The 23,189-nt window shown below is 38.6% G+C and overlaps 1 protein-coding gene across 1 annotated transcript; it reads right to left on the bottom strand.

The window, feature by feature from the left end:
* Positions 1-425: 425 nt before the first annotated feature.
* INHBA (inhibin subunit beta A) lies at positions 426-12,739 on the bottom strand. The gene is made up of 2 exons (XM_069958405.1): positions 12,077-12,739; positions 426-5,365 (listed from the first exon to the last, which is right to left on the bottom strand). Exons 1-2 carry the CDS (start codon positions 12,462-12,464, stop codon positions 4,524-4,526), a joined length of 1,230 nt encoding a protein of 409 aa, XP_069814506.1. The 5' UTR covers positions 12,465-12,739; the 3' UTR covers positions 426-4,523.
* Positions 12,740-23,189: the final 10,450 nt, after the last annotated feature.

Raw genomic sequence — 23,189 nt, 5'->3', positions numbered from 1 at the left:
TTGGGACCATAATACGATCCCATAGGGACTCAATAGGTTTGTGCAGTAAATTCTTTTGTGTGCGTGAGTCTTTACTCAACTATTTTGCTATGACTTGAACTAAAATATCTAGTCTCAACATTAGTATGTGTGTTTGTATTTGTTGGTTTTTCCATTCTACTGCATGTATAGAATGAACTAAATATAGACACTTTCTTGTCTTGTTTAGTGTCATCTATATAAGCTTTATCCCTAGACATTTACTTTTGAGACGTAGTTGCAATTAGATTCACGTAAATTACCATGTGATGAACTAATTGTCTTCTGGCAAGTCTGTCCCTCCCAAGAAAACAATATTGAAATAGCTTGACAGATTTATTTATAGCATTTCTTTTCTATTTTATCCCATTTCACAAAGACCCCGGCATAACAAAAACACACATTGACAAACACAAGTGTCTCAGTAAACTCCCTTTATTTAGTTCACTTAAGTTGTTTCATTTTGTTGTTGTTCAAAGGGCAAGAATACAAAAGATCAAGATAAAACCATATCTGACCCAAACATCTTGCATGTACATAAAAAAAGATCTCACTATAGGAGTACGCTATAGTTTTTCTTTAAGCATCCCTTTTAACAACCGGCTTTTACCAGGACAGCCACCTGTGTGCATGGTGGACCCTTTAAAGAAAGTTTTTAAAAAGGATGAAAAAAAAACTATTCAAACATATTTTAAAAAAATCATAAATCCTAAAATCTACAAGGAGCTGTTGAGTATTTCCCACTAAATTGTACAGCTAGCATACCGTCCACATGGAAATCATACCGAGCGGAATGCTGTCCAAATAAATAATATCTACTATAAACAAATGCAAACATCTCTTTCAACAAACCGTAAATAAAAAAAATACCAGTCCTTTTACACAATAAATATTAAGAAACCATTGACATAGTTGAAAATATTCTCATATAAATTAACAACTTTAATTACATATAGCAGAATGAACATAGGTTAAAGCAATTAACAAAAAGGAAAGTGGAATGCAAATAAAATAGTTCTGAAAACAAGTTGGTCGCCATAGCTAAAATATAAAAAAGAAAGAAAGAGTTTATGGAATTATTATGTTGTTGTTTTTTATTTTACAAAATAAATAAATGTTTTATCAGAACAACGTAAAAGAATAAATTAACTTTCTGTAAGTTAGAATTGTTTTCCTTATTAGTATTAAAATGGGGTTAAGTTTGAACTGCCTTGATAGCTCAAATGTGGCTGTTTAATACCTAGAAATTAAAAAGTACTCACTGCTTGGTATAATATATTGTTTGAACACTATTCATTTATTTGATTGATTGATCTTGCAGGCCCTAGCAGATGTTAAACAAACTGGAAAAAAAAAAACCTTCATGATGTAAATTTTCAACTTTAAAATGTTATTTCAATGGGTGACACTATTCCATATATTAAAATAATACTAAGTAATAATAAAAGTAAAAAAAACAAACTGGCTATTAGGACATATATTATGTACATAAATTTGCACGGATTAAAATGGAAATACAGAAAAAAGAAGGTGGCAACTAAAAAAAAAAAATCACTTTAAGAAAACCACAAATCGATAGAAGAAATGCTATTTTCTCCTTGCAGATGCTGAATGATGAAAAGATCATTTCTGGATAAGATGGACTTATGGCTTAAGAAAAAAATGTGGTAACATTTACCATTAATTAGCCTTTTTTTTCCACAGCTACCTAAAAGGAGGGTTGTCTTCCATGTACTATGGCCTGCAAAATGTTTAAATATGGTAGCAATTTCTATTGCTATTTGCGGACATGCAGATTTCATTAAACTAAATTGTCCTCCATGCTATTTAGTAGTGGTCAGCCTTGATTACCATCCTATTTTCTCTCATCTTGTCATGCAGATTTTCTGTTTCCTATACTTCCATTGTAAATTATAAAAAGACACTATATACTGTTGAACAGATCTGGATTTTTTTTCCATCAGTCGGAGGATACATAATGGCCTCCTGTGTCTATTTATAATTTCCCTTTTAATCTGACCTTTATTTGCTTTGCTCAGATGTCATAGTTTTTTTTTCTCTCTTGAAATAAATGTAATAATTCATTCTAATTTCATTTTATTAGTGGCTAATTACGATTGAAATCTAATTCAACTTTTAATTTTACCTAGTTTTTAATAACCTACCAGTTTTATGACCACCATTTCGAAAAGCATTTGGTAACTACCTATACAGTCCTTTCAATGACTTACAATTTTACGAGTTATAATATACAGCTGACAAAAAGTGGTTATCATGTCTGCTAATGTCATGTGCAGGTTTAAATTTATGGGATCTCAATAGCAATACGCCTATGTGACAATATATTTTACAGCGTAATGTTCATTTACCTCTATAGGATACAGTACAAAGTTAAGATCTGATGAGCTTTAAGGAGACAACTGGAGAACCAGTTTGGATAAGCAATTTACACAGTTTCAATAGATATTCTGCTTCCAATGTAACTTCAGAGAATTTACATGGTTTTCCAATTTTGTTCTCCAAAACATTTTAGACAAACAAAAATGAATATTGTAGATTACAAGGCACCTAAGGGTAGCCAACGGACAGATGTCATGGTCACCATGATCCTAATTTGGTCAGTGTTAAACAATTTGGGATTTATGTAGTGTTGTGGAGAACTATACTTATTCATAGGGTGTCATATATCAGTATAAACACCATAAAAAGTTATCAAATAAAAACATGATTGGGTTTGACATCAATAGTGCCTCTGTAGCTTTTTAGGGAATGCTCTTTTCAGGCTTCAATGTAAACTGACAACTGAATACCAATATACCATTCTGACTATGTAGGGAAGCTTTCAGGTTTACTGGCAGTGTACATAGAGAATAAAATAAAGTTTTGTTAAAGCAATTGACTATTAACTTTTTTTGTTCTTTTTACAAATTTCTGGCTTCAAAATGAGTTATATACAGCAGTGTGTAAAACCTTTACACTCTATTTTACTTTCTGCATCCTTTTACTTTTTGAATTATATTTTCTGTTTTTATGCAAAACAGGTCTAAAATGTGTCAGTAGAAAAAGCAAATACATGGGTTGCCTTAAAATGCAAGCTAGATACTGTGGAATAAATTACAAAATAGAAGCATGTATCTATTAACAATACATGAAACCATATACAAATGTAGACACATATGGTTCATAATATAGGAAGCAGCCATGATATGTTCCTTAGATCCTTGTCATGATCTGTTGCTTAGATTTTTTTTATATGTTGCTCAATGTGGACTCCTTTCTCAGTGACGGAAGCTGCCGTAGGCAATAACAGCCAGTCAGCAGCTAAATTAGATGCTGGACAGTATAAAGCTTGCATTAAAGAGAACATTGTTGATTTACGGTAATCTACAGCATAATCTAAGAAAGTCTTATCCTAGATTATGGTTTACCAATTAGCAGAATGGTAACCGGCAGAGAAAATATGAAATAAAAAAATGCAATAGAGATAAAAATTGCTGAAGTGCCATTTTCTAAAGGAAATACAAGCCGCCTAAGGGCAGCACAATTACTTATAAATGAATGGAAATAAAATATACAATTTTGGCTTTGATACATTTTCTTTTACACTCAATCCTTAAAATTCTTCCCACCCATTTGCTCAGTGATTATTCACCACAGGCAGACTTATATCTCCACATGCGTCTTTGGTGTAAGTGTCTCATTAAAGGTAGAAAAAATATTGAAAATAGTCATAAAAATATCTATTTTGATGTGTGCTGTAGCATTTCTGATATAGCTCATGTTAAGTGCAGCTCTTAAAACCTCTCTTGAAAATACTTGTTAAATAAGGATATTAAACAGGTCAAATACTGTTGTAGTGCAAATAAAAAAGAAACATTTTTTTTTTTTTTTTACAAAATATAGAAATGTTTGGTTCCAGTATCTGAACCAACATGTTCCTTTCAAGTATCTCTCATGAAAGAACAAAAATATTAAACATGTTACTTCCACTGAAAAGTCTCTCTTTTCTTTGTTTTGGGTAAACAGTTTTCAAACCCCATAAGTTGCATAGTTCTAAGATAGTAAGCACCTTAGCGAAATTTAACTTTGTATGCTTTTTGTTTGTTTGTTTTTTTTGTTGTTTTTTTGTTGTTTTTTTTTGCAGTAATAGTGCAGAGGAAGAAGTCGAGTCTCCTGCGCAATATAGAAATGTTTAGAGTCCTAAGAAGGTGGTCTGAATCTCTGTATATCTATTTATACAAACTCGTATAAATGCAAACACATTTACGCAAACAGTGAATGTGATGTATCTATAGATATACAGATAGATTACCATGCTTGTAAGTTCATTAGTCAACCTCCTGGATAGAAGAGCAGGAAATGTTCCTTTCTTATATTAGTTGCTGCAGGTGCAGAACTTGCACTCTTAGTTTCTTCTCCCATTGATCATTGCTCAACTGCAAGTCATTTGTCGTCTTCTGGATTAGTGTATTAGATAACGGATATGTTTCTGCATTTTGTCCTTTTTATGAGCAACCACACTCTTCCACAATCATGTTCTGGATATCCTTTTTAATAATATTTTGTCCATCGTCATAATACAGCATGGACATAGCTCTTAGCTTGGAGGGAACACAACAAGATTTGATACTGTTGAAGGGACTGTGGCCTTTAACCCTATACTGGTGAATAACAGTGGAATGAAATGACAGAGAAGCCCCAGATGTCCCAGCAATATGATTAGGGCAATCCCCCTCGCAGTAATTGGCGTGGTAGCCAGGAGGTGCTATGATCCAGTCGCTCCAGCCTATGTCCTTGAAACTTACATAAAAATGCTTTTTGCAGCAGTTGCTTACTTTACCATCACATTCTAAGCCACGTTTCCTCCTTCGGTGAGGGTGTTCATCTGTCTGTTGAGCCACAATCATTAGGAAAGGTCGATGTGACTGCTCTTTTTCCTCTTCACCTACAGTTGCCCCTGCTTCTTTGTCCTCATCATCTTTTCTCTTACGTTTACCAAGCAAGACGGGGGTAGCTCCCGATTCTTGGCATTGGTCACAAGCTATTCGAATATCCATTGATGACTTGCCATGGTTAAGTAGACGCTGAATGCTTCCCGATATGGGGAATGTATGCCAGCCACTTTTCTTTGTGTCCACTACTTTCTCAGCAATCAGCACTTCACTTTTGTCAGATCTTCTGTGCTCCTTTTGCCCTTGTTGCTGCTGGTACAGACGAATTGTGAGTCTCGCCCGACTTCGATTGGCTTTAGATAGTTTAAGGAAAAGCCAAAGTTCTGCTTCCCTGATTATTAATAGATCGCTGCCTTCTTTGGAAATTTCAAAGTGAAGTATTTTCTTTGAAGGTCCTACAGGTCAAAAGCAAACAAAAAAATGTTAATATAATATTAAATATTTTCATTTTCAGCCATTTTGCATGCATTATCATGACAATTTAATCTAATACATAAAGTGATATAGGGCAGTGCGCCAAGCTCTGTGGATTTTTAATAGATTGTTCAGTTCTTCCACTAGCCTCGCTCAACTTTTCATAGCAGGCCAAGAAACATATTATTCAATGCTCTCAAATGCTGTCTCTAATGTAAGTTCCTTGTGGCACTACAGGATATATATCATGCAAGTCATTAACTCCGAATGGGAATATGTCATAGGCTTCCTGATTACTAATAATCACTAATACATCTGCATGGCATATTCAAAATTATTCCAACTGCTTTCATCAGGACACAACTGTGTACTGTTATCCTGGTTCACTTCAGTGTCTTTGTAAGCTATAATGATTCTAAACCACTTTAAGAGACAGATTTACATAACACAGCCCCTTCTAAACACCTAATCTAAGGTCCATTAAGTGAACATAGATTTGTACAATCCAGTGTGAAATCACGGAGATAGCATAGCTGAGTTTGTAATTTTGCACAGCTTATTGTAATATCATGAAACAAAGAAACAGCTGAATGACAAAGTCAGCTCTACTACAGTATCTCTATATCCTATCCTTGTATAGTAAAAGTTTGCTGTTTCCTGTGCACTTCTATTTACCTGTGGAGTGTCTGCCTTGCATAAGCAGAGTTTATAAAGTGTTTATAGAAAGCTTTGTCATTGACAGCTATGTTTCTAATTAAACATGCTGTGTGCATGATAATTATAGCTCTCTGGTGGTAGATGTGCTGAGGAATGGATATAATCAGAGAACAGCATATTTTGGGATGTTTTCTCCTATGCATATACTTGTTGGCATAGTGGTTCTGATCGTGAACATCATGATGTGGGGGCGTTCCCTTGATACAGACTCCATGTTCTTGGCAGAGGGTGAAATGAGTAATAGGTTCTGCTGGGTTATTTGATCATGAGCAAATTAAGTGTTTCTTATTATATCGAGTATTACTTTATTAGGGGAAGGTGACAGCTTAAAAGATATTAAATGGTTTTTACTTTACCAAAAAAAGCAACCCAAATCTCACAGATGGTCCCTGCCTTTCCTGATACAGGCAGCATGGCTGATGACTAGTTAGTACAGTGTTTTATAGTGTTTTACTTTGTTCCTGCAGTCCAGGCAGGACTATGTTTTGGTCTGCTACAACATGTTGTATACTGGAAGTGAAACACATAAAATCTAATGATGTTTCTACTTGTACAGTTTCAAGGCTGTTGCACGTTTTCAAGCCCCTATATTTATGACACCCATTTTACTTTAACATTGTGAAGACAACAGGCCGAAGAGGATCTGAACCACTGTTACTTTTAGGCCAAAGCTCTAAGGATTGTATGCATAAGGATTTAAAATGCCTCTCCTTTATATCCTTTTTCTGACATGACATGGAGGGACAGTTACATAGTACAGTCATATCAGGGGATAGTATCATTGAGGCCCAGGAGCTGGGACTATTGTCTATAGAACCACATTAAGCTCCCTGTTCTCTCAGCTTACTTACATATGTTTGTACAATGTTGTTAGAAGTTTAAATTACTTTAATGGAACCTTACTAAACAGTAGAGCACATAGAGCAGTAGAGCTGTAAAATAGCCATATTATAACAAGTTCCTTGCCACCTACCAATATGTTAACACAGAAGATACATAAAGTGTTTCCATATTAAGTAGCTTTAAAAGGCTATTCAGGTTAGAAAAGCATAACACATTTCCTCCATAAACAGTGCCACTCCTGTTTTTAGGTTGTTTGTGGTATTACAAAAGTTACAAGTTACAGAAGTGCTAGAGTGGCGCTGTTTCTGGAAGAAAGCAGCTATGCTATTCCAATCCTGGATAACTTCTTTGAGGTGGAGGCACTGAACAGAATTACTATGTTCATAGATGCTGGATACCTGGTATGAGACAAGTAGAATGTTTTAAGGTATTTTATTGTAAAATGATAGCATCATGAAGGAAAAACATACCCCTATAAACAATATGTGCTGTAGTATAGTAATACCTCTGTTCTCGATATTAATCGGTTCTTTAAGGCTGTTCCAGAACCAAACTGTTCAACGACTGAGCTGTGTGTTTCCATAGGAAACTATATAAAAGTATTTAATTGTTTTTTACACACCATGGATCAAGTGCAGAGTGCCCGGTCCACAGAGTGTAAAGACTAGCAGTAAGTAGTGGTGTATCGTGCACCTCTACTTACTGTAAAGGAGCGGGGATTCCCGTCATAATGATGGGAATTCCCGACCTAAACCGTGCTCCTGCACAATGATGTCCTCCTTCTCCAGGCAGTAACCCCCACTCAGGTGTATAGGAGACACATCGGCCACCTAGGGAGGGAGGAATTCACTGTGCAGGAGTTCAGGTCACCCCGAATATACTGGCATCCCCCACAGCATCCCCTATGTGAATCCCCCAATACACTTTATACCACCAGCAGTCCAGGAGGAGAAGAAGAACAGCCCCGGAGCTCCTGCACAGCGACATCCTCTCTCCCCAGCTGCCTGGAGAGGACAGATATCACTGTTCAGGAGCAAAGTTTAGAGCGGGGATTCCCGTCATTATGAGAGGAATCCCTGCTCCTGTAACCTAGGTGTCCGAACACCTCAATAACTTCAGTTGAACAATAGTTCAGCTGACAGTTATCTCTGCTGATTTTGATCAGATACCGAACAAAACCGAACAAAACTTCATTGGGAACTGAGGTGTTCGGAAACCGAGTTATTACTGTACTTACTGTTTTTCTGAGATTTATGTTGTCTGTAAAATGTATCTGCTTTTTACACGTTATACTAGAGGGCCAAGCTAGACCCTTACTTTGTTTCATTAGATGAAATATTCATAAAACTGGCCAAAAAGTCTCTTGAATCAACAGGGCTTGAATAGAAAATGCTAAGAAAAATGATACATGTAAAAGAATAGGCAAACCAAATAAAGCCTTGCTGACGGTAGCAATATAAGATAACCTTGTTAGAAATATTGGCATATTATGAGTAAGTCTTAGAGAGTGATACTATTTGCTGAGTATTTGGACAACTTACTGTGTATGCCTTAACTCCTGTTAAGATACATCTTGGGATGGCACACAGCCTCCTGGCTGATAAACATGCCAGTCAACCAGACTGGTGGCCCTTCTGGGATAAAGGGCCACAAATATATTGTTAGTATTTTTGCTGCTGTCATGTGCGGCAGCATATACATATTTGTCTCTTTTTCTGTGGCTACATGTTTTTATATCCTCCAAACCATGTCATCATGACTGAAATTGTATTCAAGTGCCATAAATAGAGAAGACATGTTATTTTTCACCGCAAGCTTGTTCCAGATCAGTAAACTCATTTCCAAAATGAGAAAAGCTTTGCACCATGTTCCCATCAAAAGGGAACAGCTCCTTTTGACTTTTCTCTCTTCTGTCACTCGCTTAAGCCAAACAGTTGTGAAGGTTCTGATAAATGCTACCCTCTTGGAGCCAACTCCTATTGAAATATTGCCCTTGTTTGCCCTTTGTCAATATGATGTAAATGATTGCAGAAAGATTCAAATCCACCAAGATGAATGCGACTAAAGGCCTTATTATACGGGAAGAAGAAATCCGACCGTTGTCTCCTGTTAATTGCAACTGCAGTCAATGAGAAAATCGCAGGCAGAAAACTACCTAATCTGCTTTTGTCCAGCTGTAGAATAGAGTCCTAAATCATGTGTATGTCAGCTTGTGGATATATTAAATCACGCCTGTGTACTTTTAACAGAGAGACGCTGCATTGTTTGTGATTTCTCTTGTGCTATCATATATATTCTTTATTTGACTTAACATCTCGCTATGGTGCCTGCTCTTTTTCTTTGCCACAGAAAGGTAGTCAAGATGCAGCTTTTATATAACGGCTCTTACCAGTGGATAGGGCAGCAGTTATCCAATGAGACTTTTCTGCTGGAGCTCTGCATGAGAAGTCATTAAGTACAAGTAGTAGCTGGGGAAATGCAGACTGCAGTAGCCAGTGCCCTCTAGTGGCCATTGAAATGAAGCTACTGTTTCTCTTGATGCCTTATCATTGGTTTTTAACTCTTTCTTAAGTTATATAGCTGCACAAATACTGTATAATGCAATGCAACAATAAAGCATGTTGTGAGAGGTAAAAGAAAAACTTGCAGTTATGTTTCACTATTTTGTAATGTAGAAAATGTAAGTTTGGAATAAAAAGCATGGAAAGATGCATGTGATCGATTGCAAGCCAGTATTATCACGGGCCTCCTTTATTTTAATAGACATCTGCTGTATGGTTAGTATTCCATGCTACTCATTAGCTGCTGTCAGTTGGCCAGAATAATGATATACGTTATATACTGGCAGTAGAGCGAGGGTTATAAATGATGAAAACAACAAGAGGATTTGAGTTTTCTGGATGTGAGAATTGTCTATACCTACAACACTAGAGTATGTGATAAAGTTGTGGAGCCATGACCTCTCTGCCTCTGATGTAGCCCATTGTGGACCTTCCAGCCTGTTTTTACATGCCATGAACTGTTTCCTAGCTTATTGTGAACTAATGAAATAGCAAAACCTACTGTAAGCTTTTGGTCACCTAGGTATGAACCTTTCCAATAGTCTTGGTAGATTCACCTGTCCTGAGCTGTAAAGTCTCCATCTAAGGCCTCCTTTAGGCAGAAACACACCCCAAAAGTGAGGTTGCCTCCACTGTAATATAGCAACCACCCATTCGGAAGAATGCTTTTAGCTGTTTCAAGCCAACCATATTAGATCATTTAATTTACAAGGTTGTTGTGAGGTTGCAAAGAGCCCAATGAAAGCAAAGGAACTTCTTGAAAGCCTGACATCATGGAGCAGCTGTGCTTAAGTCGCAGCAGAATTTTAATTGATATGACATCAGGCGGACTATTATATAGTATGTGTTATATCTAACCTACAGCTCTTTTGATGCTTTGGTACTCTAGATTAGACTGGAAGGTCTAATGACTATGTATATCAATGATCCCTAACTTGTGGCTTTCCAGTTGTTTCAAAACTACAACTCCCAGCATGCTCTGACAGCCAAAAGATAAAGTTACTTGCCAGATATTATCTGCATAGCAACCGCTTCCTACATTACATATTTAATAGTCTGATGCTTGCAGAAAATAACATTTGCTTGACATATTGGCATCTAATTGTGAGGATTGGCTTCAATGCATTAAAGCCAGAAGGTTCATACTTATATTTATCTTGTGTAGGGAGAATATGCATTACGCCAATAGAAATCCTACTCACAAAGCAGCTGGGTATCCTGAACAGCTAGCATGCATCTTTATTGTATGCTAATTTTTCCCCTTGTAAATGGCCTTGTAAAGCATTCCAGGATTGCATCGGGTCCCTACCACACAGATGTGAATTGCATTTATTCACTAAGCCCAAGGACGCTTGATTGGTAACTTTCAGGCTTGATAACACAGTTTCATTGACAGTGAACTAGGACGCAATACTTCATTGTGTACTCAGAAGCAGCAAAAAAAGCTGGCAGGAATGTCTGATGTGAAAGCATGCACACATTGCAAGGCTTTTCCTGCAGACAGAACATCTGAGTCAACAGGTTTTTTAAGACTGGAAACTCTGAGTGCTGTCTTCATTGTTTATATTGCTGTAGCACACTTTAAACAAAAATGCTTATAGTTCCCTCACATACTTTGCCTACCATGCTCTGCGCTAAACAATGAAATTCTTTTTACATTAGAGACAGGATAAAGAAAATGTTTTTGTGTCTCATCCTGGTCCTTTAACAATTCTGGCTAGCCTGAGGTTTGACAGCCTTGCAGCTTCTGCCTGCTGCACAGTTTTCAGCCCAGCCCGTGGTGGAAGACGCTGAACTTTTTATTCTTATGAATGAGAGAGTGGACTCATGTCACAACACTCTCATTCTCCAGGCTGGGATCCTGCAGACGTTACAAAAGGCTCCTTGGAAGGAGTGCATAAAGTTTCTTTTAGGGTGAGTGTCAGGCAATTTTCTGCAGTGCTGTAAGGTGAGCTCCTGGTCTGGAGATAATGGAGCAGATAGTAGAATCCCTTTTAATATATACAGCAGGTAAAGTCATCTTCTTATGTAAATGTACAGCTGTGTAGACTACAAGTGTACAGCTCTGTCTGCTGTGTTACCTGGGCTAGCAGCTGTGCATTATACTGGCACCAGATGCACTCAGTTACCCAGGGTGCTGATACTCTCCTGGCATTCCATCCCCCTACTGCTCATCCTGCCTTACATGTAGATTAACTCTTAAATGACAAAGCTACCTTCTGCTACCTCTAACATTGTTATGGTTCTGTGATTGCAATGCTAGGATGAAAACATGCCCTAAGGGCTGAAGTCATATTTAGCGCTCTTAGCCAGAGGTTCTCATGGAGTTTTGCAGAATGTCTATACCCTCCCCCTCTCAAACACTTGTACTCTGTTAAAGATTCTCAGAGATAGCTTATTCTAGGTGAATTCAGCAAATGTAAACAAGCAGGCGGCAGCCAAGGTTAAATCACAGAAAACACATTATTGGGGCTTTTCTAGCCCAATGTATTGCCACTTGTGAGATTTTTCAAATAGTTACTTTACTTTATAGCGTACAATGTGACCCCCCACACACACACACTCACTCACCTGCTTCTGCAAATGTGATGATTTCTGAAGTTTGCTCCAAGATTTCATTCATTTCTGCTCGTCGTGCTATAACATCATCTATTTGCACTTGGCCATCCTCTCCCACTTTCCCCACGTGAACTTTCTTGATAGCGTTTAACAGCGCTGCTTTAGGCACTGGCTGGGTGATGTTGGGTCTGTCCCTCAAATGCAGCATATTTAAGATGTGTTTCTTTACTGCCTCAACCATGTCACTTTGAGAACTGGGTGCATCCTTGTGGAATCTAGAGAGCGAGCAGGATGGACAGTCAGTGACTGAACTGTGTCCCTCGGATCCTGGAGTTGGCGTACTCCTCACCATAATCCAGCAAAGTACCAGCAGAAATCCGTTCAGTAAATGCACAGACATCCTGACACCAGGTTTTATAAGCTTCCTATTTTTCCTTCTATATTCTCTGCATAAAAAGCTTATCCCTTAAAAGATCAACTTTTTTTTCCTCCTCTTATGAAAAATAATCTGAAGCAAAACAGAGAAAAAAGTTTTTCAGTGTAGTTTTGGGCTTGGTCTGCAGTGTCTCTCAGGCTTCAGTAAGTGCTGTGAGTACTTGAGGCTGTCAGTGAGGAAAGCTCTGACTTCTGTCTCAGAGTGAAGGAGAGAGAGTGAAAAAGAGACAGAGAGGACGCTTGGCCTCAACTAAGTGAATGGGAGGGTGGGAGTTTGGTCTATGAGTAAGGAAGGGGAGGAACATTTTCGAGCTCTTATGCTCCAAGCTATACACACACCAATGTTAATGTTTTCACCGCCCTCCTCTTTTATCTTTTCTTTTTTTTTTTTAGTCTCTAGAGCCTCGGAATCTGTTCTCTTTTTTCATCATATTAGACACATTATTGTCTGAAGCTCACCATGTTACATAGACTGTATGATCTTCTACTGCCATGTGCAGAGCAGTTACCAGGCTTTAACACACTGGTCTTTACAGGTATCCTATCTACGCTACGAGCTTTTTAGGACTTTTAGAGTAGAAAATCAGTAACTTAACACACATACCTCTGGCAGTCATTACTACTGTCCCGCCAGTGCTGAGAGGAGAGGGGGGAGAGGTAACCTAGGTGTACAGACAATAACCAATAGTTCGGCTGATGATGAAGAATTGTGTAATATACTATGACACAGCTGCTGTCTGTTATATCACTGTCTTATGAGCAATCACAAGGAGCAAACACTGGGTTTTCCTGTACCACTGATTCAATGTCATTACAGTGACTAAAAGACTGTCTTTACTTCATTCCCACAGGCTACTGTATTACAAGCATGTAGGAGGCATTGATTGATGTATACTAGTATGCTAAATGGTTACTATGTCACTGCCATCTGCTTTCAATTCTCTCCACACACACATATATATATATATATATATATATATATATATATAAATATATATATATATATATATATATATGTGTGTGTGTATATATATATATATATATATATATATATATATATATATATATATATTATGCATGTATATATTTATGTGTGTATGTATTAAATTGTGTTTTTGTGTATATATATCTGCAGGCTATAAAACATAGTAGAGCTTTTTTAGGTAACTTTTCTTACAGAACCAGTGCGGCTGAATGTATTTTGTAAATGTACTTACATTTATATATGAAATCAAAGGTAATATAACAGTGAGTGCAGAATGACAAGCTCTGTTCTGCTGCATGTAAGCTTAGCTCTGCTACATCAATAGATACACAATTCGCTTGGTGACATGCTTTCTTTGATTTCCACAGTAGATCATCGTAGTCCTGCCTGAAATCTATATAACAATGTAATTAAAAGATTGATATAATCATATAAATACACTCGTCCTAATAAATGGTAGCCCGTTTGAATAATGCAATTTCCAATCACTTCCAATTTGGATGGAAGGAATTATTTAGCAGCTATATAATAACAGGATGGATGGGACTGATATGACAAAACTTCACATTTTAAAGTTGATATTTTATGAGGTTGTAGGCGTGCAAAATGTATATTTTGACTTGGCTCCTTGTGGAAATGGTCCGTATGGTGTATCATATTGTAAACGCCTGTGTAACCAAAGGCTTATAATAATGCATATTAATATCATGTCTCTCTGTAAACAGCCCAACAGAGAGCTGTAATTATGGCTTGTAGCAATTCCGAGCCTGAAACTGAAGTAAAAGTTCAACTAGATACATCTTTAACTCAGCAAGCAGTCTTCGTTCTCCTAGGAAACTGACTTCACAATTCTGCTGAATGTTAGTATATAAAACTATTTATATTTTACCTCTGTGCTTATACTCCAGCTATTGGACCCTAATACTGATTTTCATTTTTACTAGCATACACTGCTCAGGAAATCCACAACAAATCCACAACTGGAACTGACATTCTGCGGATTAGAAAATTTGCCCAAATTTCTTATGTACTTATGTGCATGGGGTTTCTAAAAGCTATTTGCCTGTAATGTCCTGTAAATCATTGTAGATTTTCAGTTCAGGATCCACACAAAAGATCTGCAGCTATTTTACTCTAAGTAAATTCACCCATCAACTTGCCTTCGTCATATACTGTATGTAAGTGTTCAGCCCAGTACTGAGAGTATGCAGTTACTAGAAAGGGCTAGGAAAGTATACAGGCATATAAATGTCTTTCTATCACCTTTTGTAAAAAGTCCTAAACAATTGATTTTGTAGCTCCGTGCATAGATACCTCCAATATCCAACTACTTTTATAGGGGCCAGAAACCTAAAAAAGGTTGCATGAATTAGAGAACCCTTTAGTGAACTTTGTTGTTACATATCATGGAATTACTATTAGAGAAGTTTCTTGGTACGTTTAAACTAAATCTCCTTCATAAAATGTGAAATTGTACTGAATTTGGTTGTATATGTAGTAATATTTTACTAACAAAGTATGGTTGAAAAAAGGCTCATCTTCACCATGTTCAACCAAGGAAGAAGAGAGTATGGATGAAGCACAGGGCAATAGTTAAAAGAAGGAGAGGGGATGTATTGCCCCCCTTCCCTCTCTAGGCCCTATGCTAGAAACCATACAGTGGGGCAGGTTTATTAAGACTACTTTATTAATAATGTGTATATGTAAGAGAAGCATATGGAATAAAATGCACAAAAAATCATTGGGACGTGCACACCACCTTTGGATCCAAGGGGACTGAAATGTAAGAAAATCAGTCTGCACAGTAATACAATGTAAAGGAAGGCTGAGTATGACATATTATTTCTGTCCAAATGAAAAAGAATCAGAAGCTTCTAAGCTGCACATATTTTTTTTTACATACAATGAACAATACCGACAACACATACATACAATAAACAATGTAGTAAGATTGAAGTGACATAAAGGCCCATATTTTTTACAAATTGTAGGCCATTTTTGTGCCAAAAAGGGGCAGGTGATGGTGCAAGCCATTTTCACATTAACATGTTTAGTGTTTTGGGAGTTTGCCAGTTTTGAGAAGTGCTGAAAAACCTGGGTGTGGTTTGCTGGAAGTTGGTGTGGTCTACTACATTTAGACTGAGCTTTATTAATACTGAGGCTGAATAAGGCTATGTTCACTCATAGTACTTCTGTCAGTCTTTTAGTCAGTCTTTTGGTCAGGAGTACAAATAACAGGGCAAAATTATAATGGAAAGATTTGCACAGCTTCTGTGTTTTCAACCCACTTTTATTTTGGTTGAAGAAATATCAAAAGACTGATGGATATACTAGGTGTGAACATAGCCTAAATGTGCAAATGTGCATGCATTTTCAGAGTTTAGCACAGAGCACATTGGGGGAGATTTATCAAACTTGGTGTAAAGTGAAACTGGCTCAGTTGCCCCTAGCAACCAATCAGATTCCCCTTTTCATTCCTCACAGACTCTCTGGAATATTAAAGGTGGAATTTGATTGGTTGCTAGGGGCAACTGAGCTACTTTCACTTTACTCCATGTTTGATAAATTGCCCCCATTGTGCTAAGTTATAGAGGCCCAATCTATAATAGCATTTTCTGTAACTGATCAGTATTACTTTTCTTTCTCTGCAAATTTGGCATTTTTTGGTAATTATAATGAGCTAATCCTATTATCCATGCACTATATTGCCCTGTTGTTTTATTTTCAATTTTTTTTATTAGAGTTTAAACAAGAACAAATAATAAAGTAAGTCAATTATTGAAAGCATGTTCAGTAAGTGCTACAATAAACAATGTAACCAAGTTATAATATAAGGCCAAGTGTTCATTGTAACATTAACATTAAGTAATAAGATTAATTTAAATGTAAGATCAACTTCAGGTGAGAAATCATAAAAACAAAAGAAGAATTTTTCAGGGTAATACCCTGGAACTGATCCCAAGATACAGCTGGGGCAATGAGCGTGTGTGTCAGTGAGCTCCACTCTCCGGCCCCCAGAACATCAGACTCATTTGCTTCATAGACTGTAAAAAAAGCGAATGAATTGAATTTGATTAACAGCCGAGGAGAGGTGAGCACAGCCACGTACATCCCCAGTTTTATCTCAGGATCGCAGCACATCTCAGGAGTGAGCCTGCATTTGATCAGTAATCAATCAAGTAATATGTTATCAGATATGCCAAAGTTACTGCAACTGACAATCAAAGAGGTACTCCAGCAAAAAGCTTTTTCCCAGTAATTGAAACACATTACAAAGTTATATAACTTTGTAATATGCTTCAATCACCTATCTGGCCCCCTCCCCTATCTTTTTCCCCTCAATCCCCCACCATAACTTTGTAATATGCTTCAATCATCTATCTGCCCCCTTCTCTATCTCCCCCCCTCAATTCCCCACCATAACTTTGTAATATTCTTCAATCACCTATCTGCCCCCCTTTCCTATCTTTTCCCCCCTCAATCCCCCACCAGGAAGTGAAGTAAACTCATTCTTACCTAATGACTGTTGACCCCAGGCTGTTCTGTGGAAGCCATTTTGTGACAATGACATCATCAAGAGGGAGGCGGGTCTAAGCCCTGTGAAACCAGCCTCCCTCTGGAGCTTCAGGGACCTGCAAACAGCCGGAAATTCAAACGGAAACAGACTCAGGAGGGATGGTAAGTGTAAAAACTATGTTTATGATTGATTGTTTTTTTTATCAGTGCTGGAGTATTCAAAGCGAGAAGCTTTTTAAATTATTTGTTTGCTCCCTAAATGCAAATATAAGCAACATGTTCCTGCTGTAGAATCTTTGTAACTAGTTCACACAGCTGTTTTTTCCATTGCTTTCTACATAGATTCAACATCACACTCCTCCTGGCTGTTTCTAGTTGTTCCTTTGTTCTACCCCTCTTTTTTCTCAGTGTTAAAGAGGACCTGTAGTCAACCTAAAACCTTTTTAGAGAAAGTGATAAAAAACACAGGTACAGTGACTCCAGCGCTGCTACCGTAGGACCATCACAGGATTCCGATAGTTAAGATATTAGAGGATTTATTTACAAAACAAAGCATGAGGTTAACATGTTTCGGGAAAAGACTATCCCTTCCTCAGAACCAGTATGCATGAGCGAGTAGAACACATTCAGGTTTAAAAGGAGGTAAAAAGCCCGCCAATCCCGCCCCCAAAAGGGGCGGGAGGGGAGGGAAATTAAAAAAAAAAAAAAAAAAACAGAACATGAACATAGATAGATTCTAAAAACCTCATAAATAGAAGAGTAGAGTGTATAAATATTAGAATAAATGGGTAGAGGCACTGGCTAGTGGGAATTACTTGATAAACACTGATACAACATATATACATATATATATATATATATATATATATATATATAGAGAGAGAGAGAGAGAGAAGAACTGATAGCGCATGTATACATAAAAAATGAATATAATAAATAATTAAATGGGTAAATGAATGGATAAATAAAAAACATATTTATAGGTAAATGAATGAAGGAATGAATACCCACTTATATAGGCCCACACATAACTAAAGGGGGGAATTCAGCGGAATGTACTGTATATTAAACAACAAATGACAATGTACAGTATATTGAGATGTAAATGGCCCACTAAGGTGGAATGAATATACACTTATATATGCCCACACAAAAACAGAGGGGGAATTAAACGGAATGTACAGTATATCGAGATGTAAACTATACTGTACAGTATATAGAAATGTACAGTATATAGAGATATAAATTAAAAACAAATGGCCCACTACGGTGGAAGCTAGATGATAAAAAAGACCAATGGATGAGGGATGGAGTGTAGGAATAAAAAAGGGGACGGGGGGAAGGAAGAGAGTGGATACATGGGAGGGGGGAGGGGGAAGACCTGTATGTACAGGTGGATACTACTAGTTATGCACATTCTCGATGTACTCATTGAGTCCTTGGGGGACCAAGGTTTTCAATTTGAAAATCCAGAAGTTCTCACGTCTGCGTAATCTCTGGAATCTCTGGCCCCCACTTGTGACGGTCTCGATAGGTGTAATAGTGAAGCCTGAGAAGTTACAATTACAGCAGGTTGCCGCGTGACGTGAAACACTGTGGAGCAGAAATCCTCTTTCGACATTGGATCGATGTTGATTCATACGGGCACGGAGCGGTTGGGTGGTGCGACCGACATATTGGATTTCACAGGAGCAGGTGAGTAGATAGATGACATAGGAAGTGCTACATGAGATGTAAGATTTAATATGGAAATTGTCACCAGTGATAGTGGACTTAAAGTTTGTAGCTCTGTTGGTGATATTGAGACAACATTTGCACTTATTGATCCCGCATTTAAAGCTCCCTAGTGGTTTGGCCAAAAATGATGACGTGATGGTTTGGTTGTTACTGCTCGTAATGCTCCTTAGTTTGCTGGGTGCTAAAATATCTTTAAGGGAACGTGCTCTTCTAAACTTGATGGCTGGACATGGGGGTAGGGTGTCTTTCAAGAATCGATCATTCTGGAGGATTTTCCAATGGTTTTTTAGAATGGTTTTGATGCCCTTATGGTCTGAAGAATAGGTCGTGATGAAATTCAACTGGAAGTCTTTCTTGGTGGTTAATTCGGAGAGTGCGGTGCTGTTCTTCCCTGGTTGGAGGCATTGCTGTTGATTCAAAAGTGCTGTTTTCTTCCGGGAATTGTAAATGAGGGAAGTGGGATACTTTTTGGCAAGAAAACGTTTTGTTATGGTTCTGCTTTGGATCCTAAAGTCGCTGGCCCTGGTACAATTTCTGCGTATCCTGCGGAATTGGCCAAAGGGTATATTGTTGAGCCATTTGTTGTAATGGCCACTCTGATAGTGGAGGTAGCTGTTACCATCAACACTTTTGAAAAAGGTTTTGGTGAGAATACTGGTACCTTCGTGAAAGACCACTATATCCATTCCCAAGACATGTGGATTCTCTGACAATTCAGTTAATAGATAGGCTTGAACTGAATTTTTATATATGATTTCTAAAATATCAGGTAATAAAATTAAGTGCCCCCCTCCCCTTGATGATTAACTAAGTTGTCAGGCATGGTATAAACCCAGATATCTCAGAAACAAAATGGCATATAAAGAAACTAACGTGGTGTGAAATCAGGGCACTCTCAGCTATTTTGTTATAGTAACACCTGATTTCGAGATTTTTTGTTCTCAGGGAGATATGCTGCTGCAAAAGCTGTCCAGAAGTGGCTTACCTCCATTTTCTCCATACAGAACACGAGTGTTCAGCTAAGCCAAACATTCATGCGTATGAGGGAATTGGGTGAGATTGTTGTCAGCCAAACAAACATTGGACTAATAAAGATGTACAGCACTTTTAAATATAGCAGCAGGAGGAGAATGTAGTAAATCAGGTTGTGGGTTTTATTTGAATTTTTATGCATTATTTAGTTAGATTATTTATGAAGTTGTCATATTTTTAATGTTTGTATTACTTTAGTCTATTGTGTAGCACCGCTGCTTAGGCACTCAGTACAACATGTTTGCAGTTTGTCATGGGGCATTCATGTATGGCATTGTTATATAAACAAAAACATAGCTCTATTTTTAGGACAGCGCCCAGAAAATTATAGGCACTCAACTGTATAACTACACTGGGAACTAGTATACCTTTTATTGGGGGGGGGGGGGGGGGGGGGGGTCAGTGGCACCAGCAAAGTAAAACCATCCAGTGTGAAGCAAACCCTGGCTATATTGTTAGAAACTTAAATATAAGTATGATGCTGCCATCCAAAATTATAAGACAGTCTGTTTTTGAGTTGTACATTAGGAAGATGATGCTGTCCTATTTGAGTAAGTTTTGTACTGTGTACACTTAGAGCCATGAACATGTATGTGTGTATTTGTGTTTCCCATTGTCATTGTAAGGCATAACAGTCTCAAAGTGTTTCCAGCACTATTGAATTTAATGAAAACAGTAAGCTCTTTATTACAAGTTTATTTTACAACACAAGCCCTTGGCTCCCACGATGGATGCAATACATAGAGTAAGTTATGCTAGGTCATCTATCAAAAAGAACAGCTTTATTCCACAAGCACAAAACTCCATATTCATCTAGGACACTTTTTTATATTTTTAATTACACTCCACATATATTTTTAGTGAATATAAACTGCTTCTTAAAAACAAATCTTCTGTTAACTTAAAGCCAAAAATTACATTTTCCTATTCAAGAAACTTTTATATCCAGTGTAGTAAAATATAATGAGTGCTTAAATTCTGGGAGAGATGAAGTAAACCAAGCAGCTGCTTACAAAACACCTCCACTGGGCTTATACGTGACATGCAGGGTTTTCACTGATGTATTACGAACATGTGATTCATGATTTACAATGAAATTATTAATCATGTTAAACACAAGTATGAGCATTGCCACTATGCCTTAGCTACAGGGCTGCTGTCCTTCCTATTGATATACGAATCATTAATAGGATGATTGTTAGCAGTGTACATGATCATCCATGGCAATGACACGAGGTATATGATGTCATATTAGTCATGACCCTTTGCTGTGGGACGTCAGAAGAGTTCAGTGTATCTTATATATACTTATTAATTGATGGGCATGACACATTGAATCATTGTATTTTAGTGTTGGATGATAACGCTTTAGATAACTTACAATTAGATATGTGTTGTTTAATGATTGGAAGGTGTTTATGCTTTGGGGCTTGAAATACAGTAGGTCACTTACCAGGGGTCCTTAAAAGAAGGTGAGGAGGGTATGAAGCATACATTTCCTGCAGGGCAGTTTCTAGGTCAATTTGGCAACAGGGCGAATCTTGATAAAAGCGCCCCCCCCCCTCCACAACCTCACTAAGTTAAGCATTGGGGAAGGAAGGGGGGCTTTCCTCAAGATTGGGGTTACTAGGAAGAAGCAGTGTGTGTACTGCAGCATCGAGCAGTGCAGTGCCCCTACAACGCCCCTACCACATAATGTTCTACCAAATACAAAAACATCATCCAGTGACTCACAGGAGGTGGCTTCTTTACATGAATTGCAGACAATGTTTTTGATATTCAAGGTTGTTCACTTTTCCTTTGGCCTCCATCTGGCTCCGGCCATCATGAAGACTTCTCCGACCATGACACGTCTCCACAGGATCTGCTAGAGAGACATTTTAGGCTCCTCGCTCCAGCATTATCCTCATCTCTATACAAACTCTCCTGTAGTGTAGCCCCCTCTATGCAGCCTCTGTGTAGTATAGGCCTCTTTGTTGCCTCCCTTTCTGGATGGATAGGCTTCTCTATTGTATTGCCCCCCTGTGTGTAGTACAGTCCTCCTTCCTGTTTAGTACAGACTTATGTACAGTATACCACCCCCCCGACACACATAAATCATACGATGGGTAGAAAGCTGGTGGGCCGCCATCATACTGACATACAGACTACAGCAAGGGTGCCACACTCAGGCCCTCCAGCTGTTGTGGAACTACATTTCCCATCATGCCTAACAAGCTAAAGCTTTGGCTGTTCAAGTATAATGGTAATTGTAGTTCTGCAACAGCTGGAGGGCCTGAGTGTGACACCCTTGCTGTGGACTGTGAAGAGGAGGTCACCCAGCCTGAGTGTGATACCTATGGAGTACAGGATGCTGAGAAGGCCTGGGAACTCTGGCATGGTGACAGCAAGGGGGTGTGGCTTATCGCAGGGGCAGGGCTTAATGGGAGCTTACCGGGACTCATAGCTGTTAGCAGCTGTGAGTACAGACCCCAACCTGACCCCCCGGGATGTAATTCCCTCTGTACAGTGCAGTATCCCCCCAACCCCCACTCACCCTTGATGAGTGAAACAAACAAACAAAACAAACCTTAACTCTCACCCTTCTCCCCACAGCTCATCTGGGGCTCCAATGGTCTTCTTGTAGCTGATGCAGACAGACAGCCCAACATACAGAGGCTGTTTGCACAGGAAGTGCCCAGGTCTCTGCCCCGGCATGCTGTTCTCCTTAGCTGTGCATGCGTCTTAAAGGCGTACGCACAGCTAAAGGTCTTGTGGCGGGCACTGGGGAAGACCAGCGGCCCCTTTAGACGCCGCTCCCTGGTGCGGCTTACGTCATCGCTAGTGGTTGCACAGCGGATCCACTACACCAAACATTACACACAGTATCTGTTCTTTAACCCCTTAACGACATCGGGTGTAAATTTACGCCCTCGCAGCCTGGTACTTAACGCATCAGGGCCTAAATTTACGCCCGATGTTTCCCCGATCACTGTGTGTTCACACAGCGGTTCGGGAAGATGGCCTGCTATAATTTATAGCAGGCCATCTCTGCTCGTCGGCACGGGGGGTGATTAACACCCCCGTGCCGACGATCACTGCCATCACAGCGATCTAACAGTTAAAAAGTGTCCGGCCGGGTTCTGCACCCCTCAGCTAGGTAGCTGAGGGGTGCAGAACAGGTGTGTGTGGTGCAGGTGTTCCATACTCACCTGATCCTGGCCTCCGGAACGAAGATCCGCGGTCCCGCGCGTCCTCTTCTCCTCGTCGCCGCCACTTCCGAGTTCGTTCGGTCTTCGTTCGGTCTTTGTCGGGAATCTTCGGCTCTCCGGGCTTTTCCGTCGCCCCCATCTTCGGCCATCTCCGCCAGCTCCATTCTACTGCCCCCTAGCGGCTGATCAGTGTATATTATACACTGATCATTTGCTTTGGGGTAAAAAA

Source organism: Dendropsophus ebraccatus, chromosome 2 (genome assembly GCF_027789765.1).
Source record: "Dendropsophus ebraccatus isolate aDenEbr1 chromosome 2, aDenEbr1.pat, whole genome shotgun sequence".
In the NCBI taxonomy this organism is placed as follows: Eukaryota; Metazoa; Chordata; class Amphibia; order Anura; family Hylidae; genus Dendropsophus; species Dendropsophus ebraccatus.
Note: the sequence above shows the minus strand (reverse complement) of the source record. Positions and strands in the feature narration are given on the sequence as shown.

What these genes read in the sequence shown, in the direction of transcription:
- INHBA (XM_069958405.1), bottom strand. Translation starts at nt 12,464, where the DNA reads ATGTCTGTGCATTTACTGAACGGATTTCTGCTGGTACTTTGCTGGATT. An exon ending in CATCACATTTGCAGAAGCAG is followed by an intron (nt 5,366 to 12,076) that starts GTGAGTGAGTGT and finishes TTTGACCTGTAG; the next exon opens with GACCTTCAAAGAAAATACTT.